The 16552-nt window shown below is 41.7% G+C and overlaps 1 protein-coding gene across 4 annotated transcripts in view; it reads left to right on the forward strand.

The window, feature by feature from the left end:
- ATG2B (autophagy related 2B) overlaps window positions 1-12527 on the forward strand; it is a 43591-nt gene extending 31064 nt beyond the window's left edge. For all 4 annotated transcript variants that reach the window (XM_083516627.1, XM_083516629.1, XM_083516628.1 and 1 more), the window contains exons 29-42: window positions 971-1112; window positions 1496-1698; window positions 2388-2614; window positions 3870-3978; window positions 4366-4560; window positions 4914-5015; window positions 6081-6159; window positions 6297-6501; window positions 7876-7945; window positions 8767-8849; window positions 9465-9586; window positions 9703-9857; window positions 10717-10866; window positions 11569-12527. In XM_083516627.1, the coding sequence (XP_083372753.1) occupies window positions 971-1112; window positions 1496-1698; window positions 2388-2614; window positions 3870-3978; window positions 4366-4560; window positions 4914-5015; window positions 6081-6159; window positions 6297-6501; window positions 7876-7945; window positions 8767-8849; window positions 9465-9586; window positions 9703-9857; window positions 10717-10866; window positions 11569-11799 (2073 nt within the window). In that variant the 3' untranslated portion in view covers window positions 11800-12527. The remainder of the gene's footprint in view (window positions 1-970; window positions 1113-1495; window positions 1699-2387; window positions 2615-3869; window positions 3979-4365; window positions 4561-4913; window positions 5016-6080; window positions 6160-6296; window positions 6502-7875; window positions 7946-8766; window positions 8850-9464; window positions 9587-9702; window positions 9858-10716; window positions 10867-11568) is intronic.
- Window positions 12528-16552: the final 4025 nt, after the last annotated feature.

Below are 16552 nucleotides of genomic sequence, written 5' to 3' on the forward strand. Positions count from 1 at the left end.
CCCTTGAGGGGAGTACAACCCCTCAGCAAAGTGTGACAGAGCCTGCACCTCCCCATCTTAGCAGCCCCGATCCAGCTCCTGTTCCTGTGCAAGCAGCAACGCTGCCTAGCGGAGCAGCCCAACCCCACTCCTACTTGCCTGCAAACAGGAGCAGGCTGGGGGGGGGGTTGACGGCAACATCCCTTGCCTGCTCACTTGCTGCCCTGGCCCAGCCTTCTTTCACTCAGCGCCGGGGCCGCCAGAGCTGGAGGAGGGGGTGGTTGCTGTTGTGCCGGCGGCGGAGGGACCCAGCGCTGGAGGGCGGCAGGTGCTTGCTTGGTTGCCACCCAGCCTGCCTTCCCTCACTAGGAAAACAGATGTGTAGCACCCAAAATGGAAGTTATATTCAGAACAGAGCATGTTTGGCTTCTGAAAAACATTCCAAAACCAGAACACTCATTTCTGGGTTTGAAGTGTTCAGGTTCCAAGTAGTTCGAGAACTAAGCTGTTCGAATACTGAAGTACCACTGTATTTATTTTTCCCAATTTGAACTGTATTTATTCCCCCACCCCCACCCCGGTGGTGATTTCATTGAGTCAAAATGAGAGTACCCCTAAACATTTTTTTAAGAAAAAAAAAGCACTGAGTTATATCATAAAATTATATATCAATGGAAAGATAATTTAATGAAGAATGTAATGCAATAACTTTTATGGAGGATTATTTATTACAACAGCAGTCATAAAGAAGAAACGTGAAACACAGAAAAAAGAGAGATATACAGGTTAAATTGCCGTGTTGGCACTTTGCGATAAATAAGTGGGTTTGGGGTTGCAGTTTGGGCACTCAGTCTCTAAAGGTTCTCTAAAAGTTGAGAAACAACACTCTTGTAGCAAACTAAGCTAGCATGCATCATAGCTACAGATATTTATCAAGAACTGCACTGTATTTCCTTTATAAGTTTAGATTGGTGTATTCCTTATCTTCCAGGCAGATTTATCTAGCCGGCCATCATCCCAAGGTCCAATCCTGGCAGAAGCTGACCAACAGATTTTACGGGATTTAATGAGTGATGCTATGGAAGAGATTGAAACCCAGCAGTTTACTTCCCCCTCTAAGCCACAAGCTAATGGTAGATCTTTCCAGGTTTCTTCTGTTTTTAAAGAGATGCCGTTTAAATACAGTATTTCAAATGAATCCTGTTAAATTAGGGTTGCCATACGTCTGGAATTTCCCAGACATATGCGGAATATTGCTATCTCTAGCAGTGTCTGGGTGGAAATCAGAAATATCTCCATGAAAATCTGTGGGCAGTGCTGTTTTGCTGATTTTTCCTAAAAGTAGCTCAAAAAACGGTTTTTGCGGATTTGCCAAAGAAAAGCTGAGCAACTTTGGGCAAAACTTTTTCTGTCCTGATTTTCACTTTTTGAAATCTGGCAACCCTATGTTAAATGCCTTCTTCTCGTACTTCACCTGCTTAATCTTGATAGAAGTGTCTTGTTTCTCTTCTCCCAGGAGTTTTGGATGAAAAGACACAAACGCCAGCACCAACTTGCTCAGATCTCTTCCTGTTTCCTGATGAAAGTGGGAACCTCTCTCAGGAGCCAAGTCCTACTTATGCTCCATTCACTCCCCATATGATTAATGAAGCGATAGGAGATGTACCTTCCGAAAACGATGACTTCTGTATTCTTTTTGCACCGAAAGCTGTTGTCTCTGTAAGGAAAACCTAATGTTAATAAGAAATCAAATGTGAGGGGGAAAATACCTTTTAAAACTCATAGGTTAACTGATTTGGTTAACAGCTGTTGCATGAAGACAGTCTGTTGGATCTGGAGAGCTTCTCACTGGGTCATCCTTCTGGAATGTGACATGACAAATCCATGCAGAGCAGGTTGATAACGCAATTGCTAAACGACCTTAAAGGCAGTTGCTCAAATTGGGCAATAACTCCAGCATGCTGTATATATAGAGAAATGGGTGGTTGCCATTTTGTGCAAAATGTAGCATGAGGTCTGCTGCTATGTATTATATATGCATTAGAAGTGCTGTTTTTCGTATTTTGATTGTTAGAATTTGAAGTTATCTTTGGGCAAGGGAAACGAGCCCTTCTGTTTGATTAAAGCAGAGTCAAGCTAAATCAATAGAAAATGCTAGCCCCCAAATTTTACCTGTGTTAGTCTCCAGCTACCTTCTAATTAGCAGAATTGGTCATTTTGAAAGCCGTTCTTTCTTGCCACTGGCCACAGGCAAGTGCCTATTTACCAACCTGCAGTAAACCTAACAACTCGGAGCCAAGCAATATTTATAGTTTTGCCACAGAAAAACAACAACAAATGGATGAATATTTTTTTTTAAAAAAAATAGCATTTAATGTGCATGCACTTAATATCCTGTAACCTTTTAGGATAAAGTAGAAGAGCCAGTAGTGAAAACGATGGTTGATGATGCGATCCTGATAAAAGAGAACCATTTCAGTCTGCCAGTAAAGAAGGCAGACACAAACAAAGGTCCGTTGAGATTTCCTATCCCCTTGGTGCGCTACGTTGTGAAAGAAATCTCACTCATTTGGCACCTTTATGGGGGAAAGGACTTTGGAAATGCACCCCCTACATCTCCAGCTAAGAGTTACATGTAAGTACTTCTGGTATTAGTTTATTAAATTCATACCATAGGGAAAAGATGCATTTGTCTTCACAACATAAAACTGAACCCCGTGTCCAGGTGAGGGGTTGTTTTGCCCTTTCTCATTTACTCTCCCTCAGAATAGTCCATTGCTTTTCTCTGCATTCCACCTCTTAAACATGGCAGAAAATTGTTTTTTACCTTCTTACATAGGAAAAAGATGCATTTGTCTTCAGAACATAAAACTCGCTGGGCTAGTGCATAAGGGGGGGGGGACCGCTTTAGCTTAGTTCCAGCTAGACTTTCCCCTCCTCCACACCTTCAGACAGGGTGTTCTGCGAGGAACTGGATTTTTTAAAAAAACTGATACCCTTTATTGCAGCTTTTATTCTCCCCCCCCCCCCAACATGGTTTACGATTTTTTATGTGCTGTCTTGGGAGATCTTGTATCCTAAAAGCAGGATATTAATAATTGCAATAAATAAAATGGCTATTATTTATCTGTGTCAGGACACCATCTTATTCAGTTTCCCCTGGAGCTCCATCTGAGCAAGTGGAAATGGCAGCTTAAAAGTATGCACTCAAATGTGTGTTTTTTTTCCTTCCTGGCTGGCTTTCCCTTGAAGCATGTGATTAATTGTTGGTCAAATCTAAGGTGGTGAAAGCAGGCAATGTACTTTCAGTGAGTGTATTCTGAAAGGTTAGTTTTTTTTTAAAGCCACTTTACATTTTCCTAATACTTATAGAATGCTTGTCCATCGAGTTCTTTTGAAGAGGAAAATGCAGTCTGGTTAACAGTGGCAGCAAGTTGATTTTCTTTTCTTTTTTTACTCTTCAGTTTGTTTACTATTTATAGAAGCATAAAAATCATCGCCTTACAAAATGTCAGAGTAGTGTTGAGAATACACTGAGAATAAAAATTATAATAATACAGTCGTACCTCAGCTCCCAAACGCTTTGGGAGTTGAACGTTCCGGCTCCCAAACGATAAAAAACCGGAAGTTTTTTGGGGGGGAGCCGAACGTCGGGTGGGGCTTCCGAGGCTTCCAATTGGCTGCAGCAGAGTCCTGCAGCCAATCAGAAGCCGTGCTTTGGAAGTCGGAACGTTTCAGAAGCTGAACGGACTTCCGGAACGGATTCTGTTCGACTTCCAAGGTACCACTGTAATACAGCACCAAAAGATGACCAGTTGAACACTGAAATAGTTGCTGCAAGCCAAACTTAACGTTTAAATGGAAAAACAATACCCTTTCTCCTATTCCAGTAGTCCTCAGAGCTCTCCTTCTCACACACCAACAAGGCATGGACGCAACACAGTCTGTGGTGGAAGAGGAAGGAACCCAGATTTCTTGATGGAAATACAGTTAAGTAAGGTAAGAATAACTGAAATGGCGACAGTTGTTCTTTATTGCTGGGAAGTTCTCTACAACTGATGGGGACCGTATTTGCCCATTTGTTTGGCATGCATAGGATATGAAGCATTACAAAAATACAGAGGCAATGTGAACTTTTCCTCAGGCTCTAAAATCTGAGGAGCTTTTTGTGAGCCATAGCAGTATATACTTGGACCTTTTGAACTTAGAAAGGGCAGAGAGTGGAATGGCCATAGCTGGTGAATGGGCCACAGCTGGAAACAGGCACTCCTTGCCACTGAAGCCACCCGAACTTATAAGCGACAACTCTGTATCAAGAAGCATTGCAAATGCTACAGGGGGCGGGTCTTAATAGAGTTCTTGCCTTTTGCCTTTCCTGGTTATAAGGTCAAATTCCAGCATGAGGTATATCCATCTGGCGAAGCAGAGTGTGAGGTCAACCTGCTGGAGCAACCCGTGTCTCGTCAAGTGTTTGTGGTTCAAGATCTTGAGATCAGAGATCGCTTGGCTACATCACAGATGAATAAATTTCTCTACCTCTACTGCAGTAAGGAGATGCCTAGGAAGGCACATTCTAATATGGTAAGGCCGTGTAACAACTTGCTAAATGTGGAAATGATGGGGCTGAGAATAGATGCGGTGTCCACATGCAGCGTAGAAGTATGTGTTCCACTAAAGTTGTGTCTGACCTCCACTGGGACTTGAAAAACAGTCCATTAAAATTCACATACGCAATGGCTACAACTTTTACTGCATGTTGCATTGAATTAGAGTGACAGCAATTTTGACACAAGTTCAAAACACCCAGTAAGAAACATATCAGTAATGATTCTGCTGTAAAGATTCTTTATCTTTTATATATGCTCTCAGAACAATTCACAAATATACGTTCATTTTTATTCAGCTTTTCTTTCTCTCTTCACTTGTTACTTCAGTTGACGGTCAAAGCTTTGCATGTTCGTCCAGAGTCGGGCAGATCGCCCCAGGAGTGTTGTTTGCGAGTGTCATTAATGCCACTTCGTCTCAACATTGACCAGGTTGGTTTAGCAAGCAACACTTCTTAGGAAAATATATATATATATATATATATATAGAATTTATGCAGTGAAATGATTCCTTAATCACTCGTTCCTATAATCTGTTGTAAACATTTTGTGGGTGTGAATTGCAAAGTTGTGATTTGATTAAGTTTGCAACTATAATTGTGCAAAGTTGCCGTTATTGCATAAGTAACTTGCTTCGGTGGAAGAAAGAGAACCATTTATGAAGTACAGATGGTTGTTGTAGCTATTTATTGAATTTGTTGGTTGTTTTCTTTTGCCAAAGGTAACCCAAAACAACTTATAGCCAAAATGTTTTTGTTAATCATAGGAGAAAATCTCATAATCGTGGTGGGCAGGGTATTTATGGATGGAGGTTCCTCCAGGGATGTATGTATGTTCAGTGTGTATTTTTGCGCCTTGTGCACAGTGTATCTTTGCACCTGCTTGTGTGGTCCACTCACTGACAGGCAGTAAGGATCTTTTGCCATCATTGCAACAGTGCTTCTACATGCAGCACTTTTATTTTCCTCAATATGAATGGAAAGCATAGGAGAAAGTAAAAGGGGCTCATGGGAAACCACTGCAACTCGACCTAACCCTTCCACTCATGGAGCCAGTAGCTGCCTGAGGGCCTGTTTTGCTCTTTCTCAACTTGCCTGGCTGGCAGCCCATTTACTCTCGCCCATAGATGTCGATGGGAGCCATTGAGAATCGAGCCAGCCTGTGTCAGAATCATCCATTCCTTTTCTCTGCATTCCCCTTTTTATCATGGCTGGCTTCTTATAGGCATGTGTGATATATATATATAAATGCAAAAACACTTTCTCTTATCCCTTCCTTCTGTTGAACTCAAAGAAGTGTCTTAACAGTGATGGTCAAGCTGTGTCTATCCTGACGTTGCTGAACTACAACTCCCATCAGTCACAGGCAGCATAGCCAATCACCCAAAGGTAATGGGAGTTGTATTTCAGTAACATCTGGAGGGCCACAGTTTATCCACCCCTGGTATATAAGGCGGTTTCACTTGTTTGTGATTTATATGCTACTTTTATGTTTCAGGATGCCCTGTTTTTCTTGAAGGATTTTTTCACCAGCCTGTCTACAGAAGTAGAAGTCCTAATGACTCCAGATCCCGAGGGTAAATAATTTGTCCTTTTTTTTTTTTGGTATTGAATTCATAGAAACATATACATGGACAGCAGAGCTACAAACAAATAACTCTTTCATTGGCAGGCAGCCTTAGATTTCAGCATTCATTTATTTATCTGTTTGCAGTTAAGAAGCCTCCTGGTGCAGAAGTGACATGTACCTTGCCCAGGCACCACAGCAGTTTCAAAGAGCCAAGTCCAGTCATTTCTTTCTCCTTACACAAGCGAGCGAGCCAGAACGGAAGTGTTGATTCTGTGGATATGCTCAACGGGGATGACCATAATTTTGCACATGAAGAGGCACCATTCAGTGACCAGCCAATCTTTTTCAGGTATCTTGAGACATAGATCACAGGTGGCTTCAGGTGTTGTTGGACTCCGGCTCCCATCAGCCACAGCATGCATGACCAATGGGTGGGCAATAATGATGGGAGCTGTAGTTAAGCAACATCTGGAGGACCACAGATTCCCCCCCTGCCATCACCTTAGATCCATGAGATGCTCTAGTCTAGAGAAGTTACAGTTACCTCTTATTTCACTCATTTGGTAAACTCTTAATTTCTGCAGTCCAGAAGCATCCATTTTATAATCAGTGGACTTCTTCCATCTGTAGCCCCAGTCCAGAGCCCTATATGTGTAGCAAAGCATATATGCATGTATATATAAGGAACCTCCTGCATATGTAAGGCCATCCATGGGAAGTGGGGTAAAGATCACGGTCCTTGCCCTGTTAATAGCATCCCTGATCTTGACTGCATTGATAGTGAGTGATTAGTGGGTGTTAGTGGGTGAAAAAGAGAGAAGTGGGAAGACTGCGTGTGCGCACATAAATGCACCTGCATGTAAGGGGGTAGTTGTTTGTCTTTGTGCCTTCTGTGTAAGGTTGGGAAGGATGTGTGTATTAAAGAAACACTCAACGCAAAAAGGGGTGCGGGGGATTTCAGCCTAAGCCACACTCACTACTGAGTCTGGTCCCATCCACTGGAAAGTAGCTCCTGGGGGCAAAAAGGTTGCCCACCTGATGTTTAAGCTCATCATATTCATACTTCCCGCACAGTGCATACTATGTGACTATTTTCATCTGATGCTAAACTAAAAAGATAGTAGGAAATACAAGTTTCCTTCACAGTGCCAAGCTTTGCTTGCATGTCGTACCGTTGTACCTTGGAAGTTGAACAGAATCGGTTTCGGAAGTTTGTTCGACTTCCAAAGTGTTCAGAAACCAAAGCGCAGCTTCTTATTGGCTGCAGGAATCTCCTGCAGCCAATTGGAAGCCTCAGAAGCCCCGTTGGACGTTTGGCTTCCTAAAAAAGTTCAGAAACCAGAACACACACCTCCGGTTTTCAGTAGTTTGGGAGCCAAACGTTCAGCAACTAAGTCGTTCAAGATCCAAGGTATGACTGTATTCTTAAAAATGCTGCACGGTAGAACTGCACTTTAATTTTCCTAAAGGTGACTTTTCTGAGTATAAACATTATCAAAAAGAATAGAAGTATGAGACTGGATCTTGTGAGATTAAGATGACCAGTAGGTCTGGCAACTTTTAAATCCCCTAGAAAGTTGGGGATTTAGCAAATTTAGTGATCCTAACAAAAAATATGGAGCCCAGGGATGTTAGTTTTACTTTTTACCATCTTTTGATCCCAATCTTCCAACTGTGTTTTTGTTTCTGTGTAGCATGTTATCAACGTATTTTTTCCTTTTAGAGAATTTCGATTTACATCAGAAGTTCCAATACGTCTTGATTACCATGGCAAGCATGTTTCTATGGATCAGGTTTGTTGACTTTTGTTGATAAAATTAGCCTTTTGGAGTGTCACATTCAGTAGTTCTTTATTTTGGAAAGATGATACATTTATGCTCAAAATCTTCAAATAAATCAAAAGATTGCTAAACTTACGGTCTTGCAAATAAGTCCAGAAGAGCTGGTAGCCTGCAAAGATTCTTACCAGTCCATTCGCCCACACATCCATTTTGAGAATCATTTGTGGTTTAAAAGAAAAAGTCACCAACTTTCTGCTTTGTCACCTGGAGGAGATTCTTGTTCATTGCAGGCAACTTGCATTAATATTTAACTTTCATTAAAGCCTCCAGAACCCAATATGCCAGCAAATTTCAGATGGCATTCTGCAGTAGGTAGTAGTGAAAGACCTTTTGGTAAAACTTACATACCTAACTGCAAAAAAGGCATAATTTTATTGGTGGCCGCTCATAGTGATGGCTGTGGAATACTTACTCTAGGAAAGCTAAAGTTGTCCTTTCAGTGCCAGGCCTAGACTGCCTTTGTTCTCCCAGGCCATTTAAGATGTACTTTAGTTATGGTTGGTGGCTTCTAACCTCCTGTAATTTGATGGTGATGCCAGCTTCTATTCTTTTGGTTGTATTTTATTCCGTTTTTATTATATTTTGTGTTTTACTTTTGCTCCAATCAACTTTCTGAAGCTTATTGTGAATTCTTATTCTAGCATTTCCTTTCTGTTTCTATACAACACCCAGGGACTTTATTTTGGGAGGAAACTTATAAATACAGTTAGCAGTCAAGAATACTTTGGTGTTTATTTGCTGCTTATGAACTGTTTGATGCTTTTAACTTTCAGGGTACATTAGCTGGGATTCTGATTGGGCTTGCTCAGTTAAACTGCTCAGAATTGAAACTGAAGAGGCTTTGCTATAGACATGGGTAAGTTTCTCCAGTTGTTCTAATGGAGTTGCTGTGTGTTAGGCTGTCCGTTCCAGGAAAACCAACACCGAGCATTGTAATGGTGGGTGGAATTCAGTGTTGCACTCTTCCAATGGTTCTATCTGTACAAGCATTACAGCTTGCTATACAGAACTATCCCCCCTCTCCTCCCCCTGTGCACCGTTCTGCGGGTTCTCTTGAAACCACTAAGACAATGGGGGGGTGCACAGAGGGAGGAAAGCAAGAGAGCGGAAGTCCTTTCGCAGGACTTCTGCTGACGGGGCTGGTGAGGTGACTCCTGCCCTGTGTTTGCTGTGAAGGAAAGACAACCAGAACAATTTCACTAGTTCAAGCACATTGGGCTGCAAAGCTGAACTTTTCCTCCCTCTCCTGTCTCTGTGAAACCCCTGTGTGCCCTCTAAATTGTCCCAGAGAGCTGGGGGAACCCTAAAACATATTTAGAGGTGCACATGGAGAGGGAAGGAAGTTCTGTAGTGCAGCCAACGGTGCTTGCTCTAGCAGAACTGATCTTAATAGCAAAAAGTGACATAGTCTCTCCATTATACCTTCCTATTATTCTTTAGGTAACAAAATGTTACTTTTGCACACACACAGGTTGCTAGGTGTGGATAAGCTTTTCTCTTACGCCATCTCAGAATGGATTAACGACATCAAGAAAAACCAGCTACCAGGTATTCTAGGAGGAGTCGGGCCAATGCATTCATTAGTTCAATTAGGTACGTTCCTGCAGTATTTTTTAAGCCTCTCTGTTTTTTTATTCTGTGTGCATGCATTCATATGAATGAATATTTTTCCTGAGCGATTATCCATGGCATGCTATCTTTAATTACAGTGCAGGGTCTAAAAGACTTGGTGTGGTTACCAATAGAACAATACCGAAAAGATGGCCGCATTGTAAGAGGCTTTCAGAGAGGTGCAGCTTCTTTTGGTACATCTACTGCAATGGCAGCGTTGGAACTGACAAACAGAATGGTTCAGACCATACAGGTATGTTTTCCCTTTATCAGTGGGGAAGGAAAGGAAAGGAAGCCTAATCTTATTCGAAGCAAACAAGGAAGCCTAATCTTATTCGAAGCAAACAAGGAAGCCTAATCTTATTCGAAGCAAACAAGGTTTTGGGAAATGGTTTCAGAAGTCAACTAAAGCCTACAATTACATAGCCAACTGAGATCTCTCTTGTTTCATCCTTAATTAAGAGGAGGGAAGGTGTGGCCTGTGATGTTTCTGTAACTTGGTATTTGGAGTAGCATCTTAAAGAGTTAGGCATGAATGCTGAAATCTGAACACTGGGTTTTTTTTCTTTTGGAAGTCATGTCTATTTATTGCTGGCAAAATATCTGTAGAGGCAGCAGGCATTGTATGAGAGAGGAGGGGTTATATACTGTAAGGAGACTGTGGGGATGCATATTGCAGCTCTCCGTGGGAATCATGTCAGCAGAGCCCAGGTAGCATAGGGTTGGAAGTGAAATACTGATTTTATCCACACCACAGTAATACCCCCAAGAAATATTATATCCCTACAGAAGTGAATGTCAATAATTAACTTAGTTGGGAGAAAATGAAGGTGTACTCTAATTGGCCCCTTTGAATGCCATAATTTGCTCTTTTTTGGACCATGCCCTAGTGTATGTTGGGAACCGGCAGGGGTGGATAGATAGATTACAAGGAGCCCTGGGAGATGAGATTGTATTCTTAATATTTAGCATTGGCTTGTGTTTTTAAAAGCTAGGAGACTTATCATAATGTACAGATAATTTGATATTATGGCCATATCTAGGTTTTTACTGGCTCACTAAACGTGGTAAGAGAATGCGTTTCTGATTTATTTATTGAAACTGATACTTAGGCAGCTGCAGAAACAGCTTATGACATGGTTTCCCCCGGGCCTAGTTTAATTGAGACAAAGAAGATCAAACGACTTTCTCGCTACCGCCTGGCTCATCAGCCTGTGGACCTTCGTGAAGGTGTGGCCAAAGCATACAGCGTTGTAAAAGAGGTAAGGAGCGTTACCCTTGCCTTCTGGCCATCTGCATTGCATTCACAGAGGCAGGGAGAGATGCCTCCGGAATGGGTATTGAGCGCCATTTTTAGGATATTGGTATGGCTTTAATGAGGCTATATATCCTTCATTTTTCTGCACAATAATTTTGTTTCTCCTTAGGGGAGTGGCATTTTCTCCATGTTGGTTTCTCAAGTGGATACCCAAGTGAGGGTTGCAGTTGCTTGGTATCTGTGGAATGTGGCATTTCAGCTGCCCTTTGTGACGTGCTGGAACCCCTAACCACTGCTGGCTCTGATTGCTCTGTCGTTGGTTTCTTTCCAATGACTAGGAACAGATTTAAATCCATGCTTGACATTTTGTTTCTCTGCCCAATGTGCGGCCCAGCAGGCCACACACTGCATTTCACCCCTGGTTGTATCCACTCGCTTTGAAACCAGCTTCTGGAGCTTAGTCGACTCACGTGGGCATCAAGCTACTTAGCCAGTGTGGGTCTGCAAGAACTGAATTTGCTGCTCTGTGGGAAGGGCTTCCCTGTTTCATTGCGGAGAATAATGGGATGTAATTGAGAGGGATTCTGGGGCTTATAAAGACTGATGACCCAACCCACCGCCCCTCCTCCCCCAAGCAGTTTACTTCACTAAAGAGAGATGTTGCAGTTCTTAACACTCTGTTTTGTGTGTCTGGGACTCTCTTAAGGGGATTACAGATACGGCGCATACCATCTATGAAACTGCTGCTCGAGAACATGAGAACAGAGGAGTCACTGGAGCGGTGGGAGGTGTCCTCCGCCAGATCCCGCCAACTGTGGTGAAACCTCTCATAATGGCAACAGAGGCGACGTCAAATGTGTTGGGCGGCATGAGAAACCAAATCAGGCCTGACGTGCGTCAGGAAGAGTCCCAGAAGTGGCGCCTTGGAGAGGACTGATAGCTTTAAAAGCGTGTTTGACGTACAGACACTGGGAAACTGGAAGCATAAATCGTTTATCCTCATGGCAGCTTTAGATGGGACGTATCCTTTTAATATGCTTATCTCAGGAACACAAGAGATTGGAAAGCAATTTGATGGCAAAACCTGAAAGCAAGTTTGGTCAGTGCCAAATGGAGTGGCACCTTCAAAAAAAAATTGCGGCCAAATCCACGAAAATGCTGGCTTTAGACTGGGCGCTATGTCCTCCTTGGTATCTTGATATTTGTTGTTGGCAGGGTATTTTTGTCCTTCTTTTGAAGCAACCACACTTCCCATACTTATCAGTCTACATGTATATAGAGGGCTTCCCCAACCATGGTTGAAATATGTTTAAAAAAGCAAAGGGTTACATTAGTGCCCTTCTGTAACAGGGTTGATGTCTGGCGTGAGACATGGACACTACAGGATACTAAAAGGAAAAGGGGGTTTCAATTATTTTGCTAATTGTGAGTGTCTCACATGTAGCACTTAGCAACAAGGACAATCTGTCTTGATGCCTGGTCAGAAAATTGTTTTCAGACAACTGTGGACACTAATTGTTTCCCCTTCATAATGAATTCCTCCTTTTGTGGAGATCTGAGCAATCTGAATGTTGCAGACATGTTCTGTTGTGTTGCACTTTAAAGAATTTTGCCTGTATATTGCCTTTTTAAAATAGTTGTTAATAAATGTGCATTTTGTCCTTACGTAGTTTTAAAACTTATGCAAATCACTTAAAGGGGCAGAACACTACAAGATCATCAATGACATTAAAAATGGATTGCAGTGCTTGCAGTTATTCAGATTGCTGCATAGGAGAAAGGGGTCTAGGGAGCGGTTGGTTCTGAATACACATAGAGAGAATACAGTTTGTGGGGAAAGGTGTCTTGTGAAAGGAATATTGGGACTTGTATATGTTGACATGAGTTCATCATTCAGTTTAAATGCTATGCAAGTTACATCTTGGTAGTCATTTTTTCCAATTTTCACAGCAAAGTTATTTAAAACTTGTTCAGATATCAAAATATTTTTTGATTGATTTGACAAGCTGCTGTTCTACTGTGATCCGAATTTTCTTAATTGATTCCAAATCCTAATTTGTGTACACTTTTTCATTGGAAACAGAGCTCGGAAATATTTTGCCCTGAGAGGGTATGCAGATTCATATTAAGCTTCTTTTCTGACACACAGTGGCAACTGCAGTTTCTTCAAAATAAACTCTGCATTTTGGGGTTCTTCATGGAGACATTCAGCAATGAAATAAATTGCTGTCATTTAAAAGCTGCTTTCTTAACATAGTTTAGAAGCAATGTATACATTTGAATAACGATCCTCTGGGCAGAGGTAGCCAGCTAGTGTTTGAGTGAATGAGTGCTAATAGGTGCTAATAGAGCAAAGAACAACCACCAGTAAGCTAATCAGTAACATTACAATCAGCTGTCTCTAAATCAGGGGTAGGAAATCTTTGACCCTCCAGATATTTTGGTTCCTTACCCCTGCTCTAATGCACAAGGGAAATTGCAATCTACCACACTCTTCTGAGGCTAGTATTTTTATTTCTGACATTGGCTACAATTGCTTACAGCATTCATTCCCCATCTTTCTTTCCTTTGGGATACCGTGGCCAATATAACAGCCACAGCTTCCTGCAGTATTTTCTCCTGCATTCATGGCTCTCTATGCATGCCATTTGACACTATGACCCTGGATTATTTATTTTTGGTTCAAAATATTATTATTTTTTTAAAAAATATTTATTGGCTTTTCACAAATTTTAACAAACACACACACAATACACAAATACACACACAAAGGCAAACATGCATAATTTCAAAACCTTTTTTTCTTAAAACTTACTTCTCCGACTTCCCCATACCTCCCCTTTCTGCATCCCAATTCACAAATTATTTCAGCAAATTCTTCCCCCTTAATTTTATCTACTTTTTCCTCATTCTTTTCTTTTACATAATATTTTGCTTCTATAATCCCCTATTCTCTATAACCACAACATTTTAGCAGTCATTAATTTTGCAATATTTCTTAAGATAGATTTTAAATTTCTTCCAATCTTCTTCTGCTGTCTCTTTCCCCTGGTATTTTTGGTTCAAGATATTGCCCATCCCTAACCTAAGTTACTTACGAACTTCACCAAGCTATTAGGATGGATGTTCTGGGCACCTTGTCTAACAGCACTTAATGCAAAGTAATCTTTCTCCACTTCACATTGCTGATTGCTATGTTAACATGATGACAATGAGTTGAGAAGAAGTAAAGTCAATACATTTACTGATGTGCTGGGAATAAACACAGTTTCACTTGTCCTGAGTGCACTGTTGGCAGTATTTTGCAGCTTAAAGAATGGTAGTAATTGATACAGATGGCTGGACCTAGAACAACTTAAAGATTAGACCCACAGTGCCTAAGAAGAATCAGACTGCCTGCCTTCTTGGGAGTGCTTCCATTAACAAGCAGACATTACTACGAAGGACTTAAATCAAAATGCTAATCGATATTTATTGCAGAAATAGCATGTTGGTGTGTTGCTGCCTTTTTTGCAAAACAAATTCAATACCTTGCTATGGCAAATACACTTATCACAATACACAAAGCGCAAGAGGCTGAACAATAATAACTGTAAGCATTTTATTGTATATACCGTACATATGAACTGTACATATTGCACATACTGGGCTAGACCTTTACGTTAGAAAATAACCAATAAAATGTTTACGGTTATTATTATTCAGCCTGTTGCGCTTTGTGTATTGTGATGCCTTTTTTGCAAAGGCAAAGCAATGCTGTTTCTCATTTGCCAGTTTCCCTTTAGGTCATGGGTAGGCAAACTAAGGCCCAGGGGCCGGATCCGACCCAGTCACCTTCCAAATCCGGCCCGCGGATGGTTCAGGAATCAGTGTGTTTTTACATGAGTAGAATGTGTCCTTTTATTAAAAATGCATCTCTGGGTTATTTGTGGGGCATAGGAATTTGTTCACCCCCCCAAAAAAAAAGTCCGGCCCCCCACAAGGTCTGAGGGACGGTGGACCGGCCCCCGGCTGAAAAAGTTTGCTGACCCTTGCAGGTGCTTTATCTGCTCTTCCATCACATGCACCAAAGATAAAGGAACAGTGGCACTTACAGGCTTCTCGTGCAGTACACAGGCAGACCAAACCATCCCATCATAAACATCCTTTAACATGTCCAGCCAATAAGAATACCCCACATTTCTCAATACAGTGCTGTGCAGAAAAGGCAAAAGGAGATGCATTAATCTACGCTGGCTGTAAAGTACACATTTTAAATAAGTGGTGCCACTTGGTCTAGATCTGTCCTTAATCTCTTGACTGTGTGACACAAATGGTCAAGTGCAGAAGAACCATGGTTGAAACCTAATTTGTGCTGATTCAACTCGATAAGCTTTCCATCGGAGCTCCGTTGTTAGCCTCTAGCCAACTGTGCCAAAGTCTTCGTGGTAGTCTAATGTCTGCAAGATGAGAAGGAAAACTGGTAATGAGTCAATGAGATTTTAGCATGGTAATGGCCCATTGGGTGCTGATCTAGGTGTAGAAACAGATTTTGAACCAACTTTTGAAAACTTCTCTAGAGGAAAAGAAGCTACAAGCAAGCCCTTGCATTTAGATCCCAATGCAGCTGGTTTGGAGTGGTTAACTCGTGCAACCATTGTTGTGTATTCAGTGTCCTGATTCAGGCAGGTTGCAATACGTGTCTACGCCCTTCTGACAGATGCTGATCACAGCTGATACCCTGTCTGTTTCCCTTGGATCAACAGAAGGAAGTGTCAAGAACATATTTTTTTCTGGAGCATGTAAGAACCAAATTACTAACGTTTTGCAACTTGCTACTTTGCAGAAGGCAAGGTGTTCTATGTCGGTGTAAAATAATATGTACAATTTAACCTAGTTGCTTCACATAGCTGATCTGTGGGAGCGTCTGTTTCGCAATGGCAGAGGAACATAGGAAGCTGCCTCATACCAAGTCCATCTAGCTTTCAAAGAGTGGTGATACCAATAACTGGGACCTTCTGCATTCAAAGCAGATGTCCTTTTGCTAAGCTATGGCTCTTCTCCAATGAGTTCACATCAAAAGTCTTGCACAGTCGTCCCAGTTTTGCTCAGGCATCGTTTGCACACAGTTGTGGTATCCTGTGAACATGCTTTCCTAGCTAGAAATCCCACTTTTCCTTCTAAAAACCAACTGCCACCACACTCCTCCTTGACTATGAGAAAGTGGCACAGAAAAGGTTTCCCTTTGGCTTGCAGGGCTGGTAGAATGGGTTACGGCGCCACATTCAGCTCAAGGCAGGAATTAACACTTTGAAAGTGGGCGCTCTAGTTTGCTTCCTGCCTTTGACACTTTCAGTCAACCATCCCTTCAGCTTCTTCAACTACCGTACTTCTCAGGCTAGCTCTTTGCTATTTTCCCTCCCTCTCTGCGTCATATGCTATCTTGCTTGCCTGTCCCTAACGCTTTTCTGTGAGCTGGTGTTCTTTTGATTTTGGGTTAATAATACCACCATTTAGTGAACTTTATAAACCGTAAGTTGCATCCTTGAAGCTCCATATATCAGCAGCAGCTGATGTAAAAGTAGCCGAATCTCTTGGAAATGGACTTGAGCTAGACAGCCTGCCAATGGGACACCTCATTCTTTTTCTACGTACTGTATTTGTAAAATAGCAAGACGCAGTTAATTTAGTAGAAATCAGTTTTACATGTG

Source organism: Podarcis liolepis (genome assembly GCF_965112155.1).
Source record: "Podarcis liolepis genome assembly, chromosome: 1".
Lineage (NCBI taxonomy): Eukaryota > Metazoa > Chordata > Lepidosauria > Squamata > Lacertidae > Podarcis > Podarcis liolepis.